Below are 12,333 nucleotides of genomic sequence, written 5' to 3' on the forward strand. Positions count from 1 at the left end.
CTGGCAGGCATCGGGCAGGCATCAGGGCAGTTTGTGGGGATAAGAGGTGGACAGAAAGGGGGTGGGGGTTCTTCGAGAGGATGGATGGGGGTGAAGTGATGTTATGAGTGTGGGCTTGGTTACGGAATCGGCTCGAATGGTGGCGCCAGATTCAGCGGGTGGGGTGGAGGCCGCCGCCGGGAGTACCGTCACCAGTGAGACCTTGCCAACGCTGATCGCACCTTGTCAAGAAGATCAACCGGGGGTTCTCGGCGAAGCAAGTGCTTCCGATCAAGATGTACCGCGGCCTTGGTTTGCGCGCTGGCTCGTGGATGCCCTCGTGACGCTGGTATTCAACGCCACCTTGGTGCTGTTCTTCTGGTACGCCCATCGCACAAGCCTCGTTTAGACCACATTGCGCCACAAGCACCGCAACCTTCGAGTGAGGACCCCTTGCTCACATTTGCCTTTGGCGCTCTTGGATATCATCATTGCCCAGGCGCGGAGCATGGCAGTTGCTGGATCTCTACCTTGTGCCAGAGGATGTAGAGGTGTCAGCCTGGATCTCGCTGGCGCTGGGGGTGGTCATCTTCATGCTCTGCTTCGTCTTGGCCAGCCCAACTGGCGGCCTATGTCGCCACCATCTGCGCCGCCACGCTGCTCGGGTGACATCTCCGCCGCCACCGCACGACGGCTCTGTGGTACCTAGGCTCTGGTGGTTATGGTGCGGTAGCGCTCAGCGCGATGATACTTGGGCCGGGCGCTTGCTCTTTGATTTGGCATTGTTGATCGCGGCCGTGGGGACCGTTTGCTTTTGGCGCGGCGTTTGGTACCTCCAAAACGTCTACCTTTATCCCGCGGATCCAGCGGCTTCGGCGGGTATCTCTGTCGCCGTGGGTGTGGTGGGCCTCGTTCTGCTGCGCTCGCTGCGCTCACTCCAAGCTCCGCCATTCGCCACGCTGATGGACGCCCTCCCGCCACGAGTGGAACGCCCGGTTGGGGATCAGCCCACCTTGCATCGAAACTGGGTGCTAGTGAGCGGTACTTACATGTCGCAGCGCCGCCTCGGTCGGACTGGCACACACCCGCCAACGCTTGAGTAGGGCCACGGCTTCCGCGCCCTGCTCGATCGATCGTGAGAGCCGACGAGGGTGTGGCGGTTTCACGGCTTCGGTTTGAAAGGAAAAACCTCATTCTTGACGCTTGGCCGAGCTTCTTGGAGGATGCAGGTTGCCCAAAGGTATCCGGTTGGGCGGCGCTGCGCGCTTGCCTGCCTGCCTGCCTGCCTGTCTGCATGTGATGACAAAGAAGAGCTTGAACGCTGGCAGAAGGAGGTACAATGGATTTTTTTTGATGAGGCAAACGGGATGAAATAAATGGCACAAAACACAACTTGGTTGTCTGAGTCTACTTGTTCACACAAACACGCAAAGAAGCCTGTCGTTCTTGAAGAGCCGTGGTGCGTGCATCGGGCGTTTCCATTCAGCTAGTATCAGGCGCAGCCCGCGGGCTGAATAGAGGCCTCCGTTGGCTGGATAGCCAAAGGGCAAGGTGCGCGACGCACTCTACTATGGCCAAGGTGAGGTCGATCACGAGATCTGGGATTCAAAAATGTCCTCGCCAAGATCGGGCTCCATCTTGATACGAGCGAGGCCAAAGGCAGGCATTTCAAGAGGTGCAATGCCTGGGAGGCGCTGACTGGCCTCACTAGCGGCCAGCGCCATCTGTGCGTGTTCTCGCTTCTGACGATCGCGGGCCATACTGAAGCTGTCGATGGTTTCCCATTGCAAGGGGCGGGCCGGTTCACTGGGGTTGAAAATGTTAAAATAACCAACGTCCACGCTGTTCAAGAATGGCTGTCCATGGGTGGACCGCAGGGAGCGCATGAAGAACAGGCCCACCAGGCCCACCATCAAGGACAAGACATTGGATTGAACGGGCCGATCAGGCATAATGTACAAGTCTTGTAAATCCCATAGGCCTCGCCAATAGCAGATTGTGGCAAAGCCGACGAGGACGAGCAAGAAAGTGTGGAAAATGCTTTCATGCAGGGTAGGAGGTCGAGGCGACCGGACGGGAATGTGCGACGTGGCCGGCACGCTGTTGGCAGAGTACGTAAGACCGTTGAGAAGCACAAGGGAGGCGCGCCCGTGTTCACGTCGCACGACCTGGTCCACGAAGAACAAGGTGAAGATGACCACACCGATGCCGATGGAGACCCAGGCTGAGCGCACAGGGTCGTCTGGCATCAGCTTGAGTTCCAACAGCTGCCATGCACCTCGCCTGTAATTGAGTAAAAGCCACCAAGCGCCATTCAAGAGGAACAGGACAAGAAGCATGAGCGCGCGCTTGGACGGGCCATGGAAAGGGTCAAATATGAGTATGATAGTGACAAAGATTGGATGGAGGCAGGCTCTCTTTGAAGGAGAGAGGAGGAAAGATTTGAGAAAAGAGGCAGGCTATGGATGGCGCACTGACCATGCGAAGAGGCATAGGGGACCATTGATGCAAACTGTAAGAACCCAATCCTTGAGGTGGCGGAGAAAGCGTTTGAGGTCCATCTTCTTGCCGGTGAGAGGATTCATGGAGAATGACTTGATTGGAGATGCTCCCAAGTTTGCGCAGGGTGTGCAGCACAGACTCGAGGCACTGCTCAATCGGATAACTCGGATGGGGCAAAGGCACAAACGAAGTTCTGTGATCGAGCCACAGGGCTGACAACGGGGACGGGAGGAACCGCCAGCACCGATGAAGATGGCACCGAGAAATTGCAATCACAAGAGGTGAATCCAGCACAGGACACAAGAAGCACGTTGCTGGCGCCACCTGGAGGCACAATGTCTATGTCTTCGTTTCCAGCTCTACGCCGCACTTTAAAGTCGCCCGGCGTGGCCCTCCAGAACCAGCGTGACAACCGGCAATAAGGTGGGGGGCGCACCGGCGTGCTCAAAGGCGGCGTTCACTTGGTTGACTTGGCAAAAAAAGAATTCTACAAACCAAAACGGTCCCATTCGCCAGCCAATGAGAGTCCAGCCAGAAGACAAGCCATCAACCAGCATCGGCATACCCCGACCATCACCGCGCCACCCCCTCCCACACACACACACACACACACACACACACACGCACAGATCAAGAATACCAACGCACCGGTACACACACCACCGCGCTGCTGCTGCTGCTGCTGCTAGCAGCACACGCACACACACACAGACACACACACACGATCGATGCGTTGATGTAAAAAAAAAAAAATGGTCAACTGGTTTATCTGACATTTTCCAATTTTTTTGTTGTTGTATTTGCTCGCAAGCTTAAATTGTCAGAAAAAAGAGCCCCGCTCACCGTTATTTTTTTTTTTTTTTCTTTTTTTTTTTTTTTTCGGATCTTTTTGCTCTCTCTCACATCATGCCGCCACCCCCGTCAGTGCGCCAAGCACTTGAGACAGAGGCTGCGGTAGATCGGTACGTTGTCGGGATCAGTGGGAAGGGCACGGGCGTAAAACTAGATCTGCTTGTTCTGTATGTGTGGTGGCCTGGATCGGCTCCTGATCAAATGCGGTCTTTCTGTTTGGCTGTAGACGTGCCGTCAGCTCGCGGCGTCGCCGACTCTTGGACGAGCTGGACCACGCCGCTGAGCACTCCAAGGTGGTGACGGGTGGACAAACCGGGTCAACAACCGACATGTCCACCGCACCATCTACCACATACCAGCGCCCGCATGCCTTGGGTGAGCTGGAGCAGCGCATGGACACCGTCAACGCCATGCTCGATCGCCTCCTGGTGGTCCGCAACAATGGGAGCGAACCGAGGACTGCGCGGCCACTCGCTGCACCACGCTCGCTATCACACACGAGTGGGGATTCACCCTCGCGAGGCACACTTGCGCATGACCCAGCAGCGAGCCTGCGCGATGAAAATCGCTCCCTTCGCCAACAGCTCGAGGAAGCCATCGCCGTCTTGGAAGAGACACGCACCTACCTCCACCGAGTGCGCCGGCGCGATGAACCTGCCGCTGCAGCAGAACACCAGCGCTTGACCCAAAGTGAAAACAAACTTCGCACCCTGGGCACGACCGTCCTTGCCGAGGCCGCGGCCATGCGCACGCTCTTGCACGTATGGCCATGAGACGGAACCCCAATCCTCAGTTGAACCCCCATGTCCTGCCCTGCCCAGTGTGTGTGTGTGTGTGGCTCATTTGGTCGCACATTCCAACGGTAGAGCCTTCAAGAAACCTTGCGAGAGGAAAGCATTGATCGCCCACATGCTACCACCAGCGCATCCAATCACTCTTTGAGTGATACCCGCAACCCTCACGTCCTCTACGAAGGCCCGGGCGTTGGTGAGGTGAGAAACGTTGGGCCAGTGCTGTATTTCTGCTCGCCTGATAACCTTGCAGTCGGATCTCAACCGGCCTGACCATAAGCAATCGCCCATGCCTGTGACCCGACTCGATGCGCCGCCAGGTTTTAAGCGACCTGCTGCGAGCCGTTGCACGCTTGGAGCGTCTCCTCGATGCCTCGGATGTTGGAGCCGCCCCTGCTACAGGTGTCGCTGTGCAAATTGGTTGGTTTCCCACCGCGTTCCTTGTCACCGCGCTCCTTGTTGCATGCCAAAGGGCTAGCAGCCCCCGGGCGAAGCATAACCACTGATTCATCCGACTGGATTATGCAGAAGCCACTTTGAGTGAGAATCGCCGCCTACGCTCGCAAGCCGCGGCCGCCACTGTGCTGCTGAAGCAACATCGGGAATTGCAAGACGCGCAAGCTTCCATCCGTCAAGACTATGGCACGGCCCGCGAGCGCATTCGGTGCGTAGTTGACCTTCAACGCGCTGGCAAAACTAAAGGCCTCACACCCCTGCCCGCTGCATGTGTATTTTAGTGAACTTGAACAAGCGGTGCAAGCTGCTCATCAGCAGACAGAGCAATGGCGCTCACGGGCCACAGCCCTGGAGGAAAGTGTCGATTTGCTCAAATCTGATCAACTTCGCTTTCAAACGGAGACGACCCAGGCTCTCGAGGTAAGCCCTCACTCGATCCAGCCTCGAGCCTTGTCCCTTGTCGGGTTTTGCCATAGTGGCGACCAGTGATCAGGCCCGCTCCTGACCCGTCGATCGTGCCGTGTGGTCGGATCGAATGCAGAACTCTCTGCAAGAAGCTGAGTCCTACCTCGAACGCTACGAGCACAGCGTTGGTGAAGCCAAGCACCTCCGTTCAGGTCAGCCGCACACCGATTGCCAGGTGGCCTGACCGATCAGAGCGCGTGGACCGTGTGCTTTGTCTGGTTCCTCACCTACTCACACATCTGCACCTGTAGAGCTACTTGAGGCCCGAGACAAGATGGAAGAGATGATGGAAGATTTACGGCACAACCAAGCGCAGCAGGAACACCTGCAATCCACGATTGCCGCGGCGCAAGACGACCTTCGCGATCGCGATCGAACCATCGCGTACGTATCCAGTTTGCTGATCGGGCTCACCAAACGAGCAAGACGATTCCTTCAATAATCCCCCCCTTCAGCCTCAGTTTTTTAGTTTTTTTGGCTTTTGATTCTGGCTTGCCATTCTTGGCGTTTGTCCATTTGTGTTTTTCGCTTTTGCTTTGTGGTGCGACTCATCTCAAATCTGGTCTCATATCCATCTTTGCTCACAGGCAACTCAAGCTTCAATTGGAGACGGATGGCTTTCGCCGACGAGCCCTTGAGCAGCAGCTCGAACAACAACGCCGCTTGTTTACGCACCGTTCCCCGCGGCGCAGCTCACCCGAAAGGCCGGCGCCCCATTCGCCACACGATGAGCCGCGCTTTGCTCAAGAGTACGAGCAGACAGTCCTCGACTCGCCAGGCACCTTTCATCTGCACGAGCTCGACAATGACACTTCTGCCGAGGCCATGCGGACTACGCAGACATACTCATCCTTGGCCAGCAGCTCAGCTTCGGTCCGCTCTGCCACCTTGACTTCTCTCGATGCTGAGATTAGTCAACTCAAAGCTTCCCTCTCCGCCATCACCCATACACCCACGTCCAGCTTTCCCTCGTCATAAACCCCCACCGTCACTTTGAGGAGAGAAATCACAGGGGCCCCCCACACGCCTGCTGCTAATTTATATTCTCACCTACTCAAGTCGAATGCTCGAAACGGTTCAAAGTCTTTTACTGTTTTGTGTGAAAGCAAGAAAAATCATCTTTCTCTCTTCACTTTCTTCTCAACCTTTTTTTTTTTTGCTTGCGCAGTCGTGACTTCAGAAATGGCAGCGGCAAATGATGCTCGACTCTTAGAAGTGCTGCAACGCTTAGAGCAGACACTTGGAATCAAGTCTCCGGCCGGGGGTGTTGATGTGGACACTCGATTGCTGTCCATTGTGGAAACGGGCGAAGCCTTGAGCGGCATCACACCAGACCAAGCTGCTGCACCAGATGCCACTGCTGCGCCAGATGCCACTGCTGCAGATGTCGATGCTTCAAACGTTCCTGCCCCTGCCTCAAAGTCCGACGTACCAGCCAATGAGGCAGCAACAACAGGCGATTCGCACGCTCCTGTCCCTGCTCCTGCACCTGCACCTGCATCTGCGGGCGGCGCGAAAGATAGCCCCAAAAAGTGCTGCATCGTGTCTTGATGACAGGGGTGTCATGTGTGTGGACCTCGCGCTGCCCAGAGTGCAGTGAGTCACTGTCCAATGAATCAGAAGCCTCCCGGTCCGACAGGCGCCCTTTACCAACGCCCCCAATCACTGATCGCGCAGCTTCTTGACTGCATTTCCAGCTCTTGTCATATCCGCTGAGGTTCTGTTTTACAATGGCGTGGGTCATCTCGCCCTCTCACCAAAAGCCGCTTCAACAGCACTTGCAAGGACTGAACGGAGCGGAAGGTGGAGCGAACACGTGCGATTGAGTTTGAATGTGCACGACGTGATCAGAAGGCATTTGAATTATGATGATGCATGGATTGAGTGCCAACGGCACGTGAATCAAACATAAACCACGGTTATTGGCTCTGCGGGGGTCGGTGCTGTTGAAATCAGATAACTGGTGACCAGTCGAGATCATGCAGGTGCTCGCGCATGTGCTTGGATACATCTAGATGAGTGACGTCTCTAATCGATCTTCTTGAGCTGAGCATCCTTTTTCGACGCGTCCAGATGCCAGATGTCCTCCACCAAATTGCGACCACTGAAAAACAAGCCCAAAGCATGGTGCATGAGCTTTCCCGGCCCAATAACACGCAGAGCGATTCATCGCATGATAGACACACCTGGCAACGTCCACGATGCTCCCATAGCCCAGAACGGAATGGGCCGTCAGCACGCCCGCCATCAATGCACCTATGAGGCGAGGGAAAACAAGAAGAAGAAGAAGAAGAAGAAGAAGACGGGTCAGCAAGACGAGTTCCTGCCCCAGCGGGCACGCAATCAAGATATGTCAGTCTCATGCGGATAATCATTGGGCTTGCTCACCGGTCACGCCGAGAGTCAGGACGTCCTGGCCCGTCAGGTAGAGGCCAGGGATATGGGTATCGGGACGAAGCCAATCATCCTCCTGAAAGCGCATCGGAGACGATTCCAGGCCATAGACCTCGCCGCGTTGGGATCGTAGATAGTGGTTAAAGGTCAAGGAAGTGCTCACCTGCAAGACAGGCGAGACCCAAAGAAGAAGCAAAAAGCAAGTGGTAAGAGGCCATGTTTGAAGACGCGAGGCAGGGTTGGGATGAGAAACAAAAACAACAACACCTCAAGCCGGCAAACTCACGCGCAAGAGGGTGATGTTGTCACGGCACTGAGGATAATACTTGAACAAGACCTCCAGCACCTTGTCTTGAATCATCTCCTTCTTTGCCTGTGCGCGTTGATCGATTCAAGCACAACCAGGTGAGACCGTGAACAGCGACTGGATCGCCAAAGAATGGAATTATGGTCCTGAGATGAATTGATACATCCAAGACATACGTTGTAATCATCGGGGCGGCGCTTGTGAATGGTGCCCTCCCAAGACTCCCACCATTCGTATGGGCACATGGTCAAAAGCACAGCGTTGGCCTGGTTAGGAAAGCGCTCGTTCCAGGTGGAGTCCTGCGCTCTCATGATACAGCACTCAGTTAGAGGCGGTACAAGGAAAATAAACGCACGGTACTTGGCAGCGTGCTAACCTTGGCAGAGGGGAAGCCGAGAAACACTGGGGGTTCGGCGGTCTCAGGATCGTCAAACCATTTTTGAAGCATTTCATCATAGTCCTTTTCGGGCCAGTGCCAGATGTTGCTGGTGCGCAGCTTGAGCTCATCGGGCGTGCCCTTCATGCCGACAAACACGTACACCATGCTGCACGAGACGCCCAGCTCTGTGATCTTGTCCGTGATGGACTTGGGCACGTGCTGCCAAGTCACGGTAGAGAGAGTGGGTAAGAACTGCCCACCAGACGAGCAGGTGCCTATTCGGCTCGAAACTAAGAGCAGATTGATTGACACACCTCGGGTGGCAGAAGCTTGGTGTACGTGTTGAGGACACCGCAGCCGGCCACAACAGTTCCTGCCTTGATGATATCACCGTTCTCCAAGCGCACGCCAGCACTAGTCATCGTGTCAACAGGAGATGAGGCAGAACAGATGTGCGGCTCGGAGGAATCAAAGAGTCGGGCAACTTACGCCTTGCCATCTTCGATGAGAATTTCTTCCACAGGGGCGCGAACAAGCACGCGGCCGCCCGTGCGCTCAATGACACGACCAATGCCCTTGGCAATGACGGTTGATCCGCCGCGTGGGTACCAACTGACAGCGAGAACAAGTCAAAACATACATCAGTAAAACACGGTAGCTTAATCAGAATTGGCAGTGGCATGCCAAGGTCAAAATGAAATGGAATATCCCGGTAGAGCCTACGCTCATCACCACGCACCCGCCGTTCATGTAATGGTTGGCAACAGAGGCGTGCAGAAAAAATGACTCCTCGGTGGGGGAGCGCCCATAGTCACCAAATTGAGCGGTCATGGCAGCCAAAAGCTCTGGGTTGGAAGTGAACTCCTTGGCCACCTCCATGGCTGTGCGCTGGGTGTTTTTGAAGAAGGTTTGTCCTGCAGGCAAGGTCAAGATGGTCAACAGCGTGAACATTGTTGGGCGGATGGGTTGCGCCATACACAGGCTTGGACAGACCGGTGAGTCGGTTGAGAAGGCGGGCAAGCCAGCGTGGACGGGCAATCTTGAGGCCAAAGAACAGGGACTTGTTGGAAGCCTCGATGCAGCACTCGGCCCAACGGCGAATGGTGTCGCGCTCTTCGGGAAAGTGCTTGGCAAGCGCTTCGACGTAGTTGTCAATGCCGGCTGAAAGGAAGTACGACTTGTCCCCAATGCGGAGCTCATCGTAAGCCTGGCACAGGCAGAGAAAGTTTGGTGGGAGAAGCGGGTGAGCGTCGCTGCGTGCGGGCGCGCTACGATCAGGCGCACTTGTGCAGGAGAGGGGGGAGATATCGAGTAGGCATGTTTATGGGGCAGGAGCGCGAAGCACCGGGGCAAAAGGAGCCCGACCTCTTCGATATCCCATGGCAAGCGGCCCATGCGGTCCCACTCGAGCGGCGTCTCCGTCATGAGGTCAAAGTACTTTTGGCGCTTGTGGATGTTGCCAATGTAGTGGATACCTTTGAGTGTAGGTTGCGGTGGTGCGAAGAGAAACAAGTGAAGGAGTGGTTGGAATTGATGCCTACGTCTAGGTGATGAGGACGTCTAGGTGCTGAGGCCCGCGGCGTCCAGCGTACCTGTATCAAATTCAAAGCCCTTGCTGGTAAAGGCGTGGGTGGCGCCGCCGGCAATGTGATGTTGCTCCAAGACCTGATTAAAAATAAAAGCACAAAGAGGTTAGACAACGGGCAGGTGAGCATACCTTTTCGCTCGAGGGTCAACCACAAGACGTACCAGGCAGCGTTTGCCGGCACGGGAAAGCATGGCAGCACAGCTCAAGCTACCAATGCCTGAGCCGACGAGGATCACATCAATGTCCTTGGACGGGAAGCAAGTCATAAGACAACACCAAGATCAGGCATAAACAGGGCAAGATCAGCTTGGGCAGGTGCCAACGCAAGCAACAGCAGCAAGCTGCGCGGCCATAGCTGGCTCCAGATGTGGGACTGGCGATGGCGGCCGACCGCAATAAAAGGGTGGTGCAGAGCAGAAGGAGGCAGGAGAAGTGGTAAGGGATAAAGCTACCTTGGGAACCTTTGAGCCCTTGTATTCATCGCGATGGCCCTCCTTGTGCTCAGGCATCTGCTCTGGTCGGATGAATTTGGCCGAGCTAAAAAGGACGGAGGCAGGGGCGGATGATCCACGTGGAGTGAGGTTGGCTAGCTTTCGACGTGCATGGTTGCCAACCATGGGGCTGGTGCGACGCAGACAATGCACAGGCTGGGTCTTGGTGGGCAGGCTGGCACGTGGCACGTGGAGAAGAATCACTCGTACCTGTAGCCGCGGGGGATGCAGCCATGGTGTTGCTGGTGCAGAAACCAGCGCACAGAACCAACGACAACAACCGTCACAAGTGCCACGAGCTGCCACAAGGGCAGCGCCAAGAGCAAGTCGAGCAACATGCTGCTTGTCGATGCCTGCGATGACCGTTTTGCCAAAAAAAAAAAATCGAGTCAAGGCAATGAGCGCGTGTGTGCAGATCTCAGAAGACAACCAAAAGAAAATGGCAGCACAGCGCTGGGGAGAGAGAAAGCGAGAGAGAGAGAGAGAGAGAGAGAGAGAATGTGTATGTGTGTGTGTCAGATGAGAGCGCGTGCTCTGTTGTGATCAAGCAGGGACGTGGCGCGACAACGTCCACTTCATTGAGAGCGGGGAGCTCTCAATGGACGGATCGATCTCTGCTGTCGTTGCTCGACATTTGTCGTGACACAAGCATGGCATGCGCGAAAGCGCCGCCCTGGTGAGTATGTGTGTCTGTCTGTGTGTCTGTGTCTGTGTCAGGCAGGAACAGGGAACAAGTGTGGAGCACCCAAGGGTAAGATCCTGCCTGCCCCGGTGACTGGCACAAACCAGAGTTGACCAAGTGCGCGGGAGTCAGGGAGACCGGTCACTGGTCGAATCCTCGCACCTCAAAGAGACGGGAAATGGGCGCGTGCTCGTTTGGCTTGGTTACATCCAGAGGGATGGCAGGACCAAGAGAAATGGTCAGAGATAAAGGGTGTATTGGTGCTGCTAAGAGATGGAAGGCGCTGAGCTGACGGTGTGGGTTTGAAACAGTGTAGAACTGAAGCTGGTCAGAGGTTGGAGTCTAAATGTCGCAACATTAGAGACAAAGCAGGGCTCGACAACATCGGTCAGAGAATAGTTCTCCTTGATGATGAAATTGTGCAGCTGCGACGCCGCTGCGTGCAGCACACAATGAAATGTCAGAAAGTATTTATTATGCTCACTGTGTTCGGTTAGTTGTCAGATAAAGTGGGCTGTGATGGAATTCGCATGAAGTTGTGTGTGTTTTGGTAGGAGTCTGGACAAACCCCCGCTCATCAGCGTCATCATGCACGTCTCTCAAGCACACACGATCCCATCAACATATCTCTGCATTCACCTTTTACATCTCATTATAGCAATATGCAGGTAGCACCGAATCTCTGGGAAAGCGTCATTCCCATCACAACTTCTCTTCAGTCCAGGTGTTTGCATCACCCCAGCCTAGCGCACGCCTCTCTCTCTCTCTCTCTCTCTCTCTCTCTCTCTCTCTCTCTCTCTCTCTCTCTCTCTCTCTCTCTCTCTCTCTCTCTCTCTCTCTCTCTCTCTCTGATTGCCCCCCTACTCCTCTCTGGCTCTGGTAGGGCACCCCCTCTGTCGCTGCCCGCTCCGTTCTTGTCGTCGGCGGCGGCGTCGGCGTCGTCGTCGTCGTTGGAGGTGAAGTTTCTGAGCGAAGGTGTGGTTTCATGACATGGACCCCGGCGTCCCTTGTGGTCCGTTGACACACACACATCTCCCCACATTCAGACCCACAGACACACTTTAATACGTTGAAGCTGCTGACAGAGTCCATGTCCACGCTTCTGGATTACGACGGACTTGCTCTTGGTTCGTTCCCATCAACTCCGGCACAACCGTTCTCACGCCCCTCTGAACCCTGCAACCCCTTTTGCCTGCCGCAGCCAGACAGGAAGGCCGATCCCGTTTTCAGGCGTTGTTGACCCATGGATGGAGCGCTTCTTGCTTGCCCACGGCTTCACTCACCGCCGCCGCCGCCGTTGCGTGATGACAAGCACCCTGTCCACCGAACCATGCCCCGCCCCTTACAAATAACAAGCACACACTCTCCACACACACACACGCTTGATGGGCAAACGTCGTCATCGTAGGCCACTCAACTCCCTCTGTGCATGTGTGTGTGTCTCTCT

The 12,333-nt window shown here is 55.5% G+C and overlaps 4 protein-coding genes across 4 annotated transcripts; 2 read left to right on the top strand and 2 right to left on the bottom strand.

Moving 5' to 3' along the window:
* Positions 1–1,333: 1,333 nt before the first annotated feature.
* Positions 1,334–2,318, bottom strand: MONBRDRAFT_35394 (uncharacterized protein; the record flags this gene model as incomplete). Its single annotated transcript, XM_001742453.1, has 1 exon — positions 1,334–2,318. One exon carries the CDS (start codon positions 2,316–2,318, stop codon positions 1,569–1,571), a length of 750 nt encoding a protein of 249 aa, XP_001742505.1. The 3' UTR covers positions 1,334–1,568.
* Positions 2,319–3,387: 1,069 nt separating this feature from the next.
* MONBRDRAFT_4724 (uncharacterized protein) lies at positions 3,388–6,023 on the top strand (the record flags this gene model as incomplete). The annotated part of the gene is made up of 8 exons (XM_001741998.1): positions 3,388–3,443; positions 3,560–4,094; positions 4,200–4,320; positions 4,653–4,788; positions 4,862–5,000; positions 5,122–5,197; positions 5,297–5,429; positions 5,633–6,023. The coding sequence occupies 8 exons, from the start codon at positions 3,388–3,390 to the stop codon at positions 6,021–6,023; spliced, it is 1,587 nt and encodes a 528-aa protein (XP_001742050.1).
* Positions 6,024–7,073: 1,050 nt separating this feature from the next.
* On the bottom strand, positions 7,074–10,542 carry MONBRDRAFT_21832 (uncharacterized protein; the record flags this gene model as incomplete). The annotated part of the gene is made up of 15 exons (XM_001742454.1): positions 7,074–7,149; positions 7,232–7,301; positions 7,434–7,602; positions 7,726–7,812; positions 7,923–8,045; positions 8,123–8,344; positions 8,440–8,539; positions 8,615–8,737; positions 8,865–9,039; positions 9,119–9,332; positions 9,491–9,600; positions 9,718–9,790; positions 9,875–9,958; positions 10,166–10,250; positions 10,415–10,542. The coding sequence occupies 15 exons, from the start codon at positions 10,540–10,542 to the stop codon at positions 7,074–7,076; spliced, it is 1,839 nt and encodes a 612-aa protein (XP_001742506.1).
* Positions 10,543–11,548: 1,006 nt separating this feature from the next.
* MONBRDRAFT_21833 (uncharacterized protein) lies at positions 11,549–12,126 on the top strand (the record flags this gene model as incomplete). The annotated part of the gene is made up of 2 exons (XM_001741999.1): positions 11,549–11,765; positions 11,933–12,126. 2 exons carry the CDS (start codon positions 11,549–11,551, stop codon positions 12,124–12,126), a joined length of 411 nt encoding a protein of 136 aa, XP_001742051.1.
* Positions 12,127–12,333: the final 207 nt, after the last annotated feature.

The sequence above is a fragment of the Monosiga brevicollis genome, genomic scaffold (genome assembly GCF_000002865.3).
Source record: "Monosiga brevicollis MX1 MONBRscaffold_2 genomic scaffold, whole genome shotgun sequence".
Taxonomy (NCBI): domain Eukaryota; class Choanoflagellata; order Craspedida; family Salpingoecidae; genus Monosiga; species Monosiga brevicollis.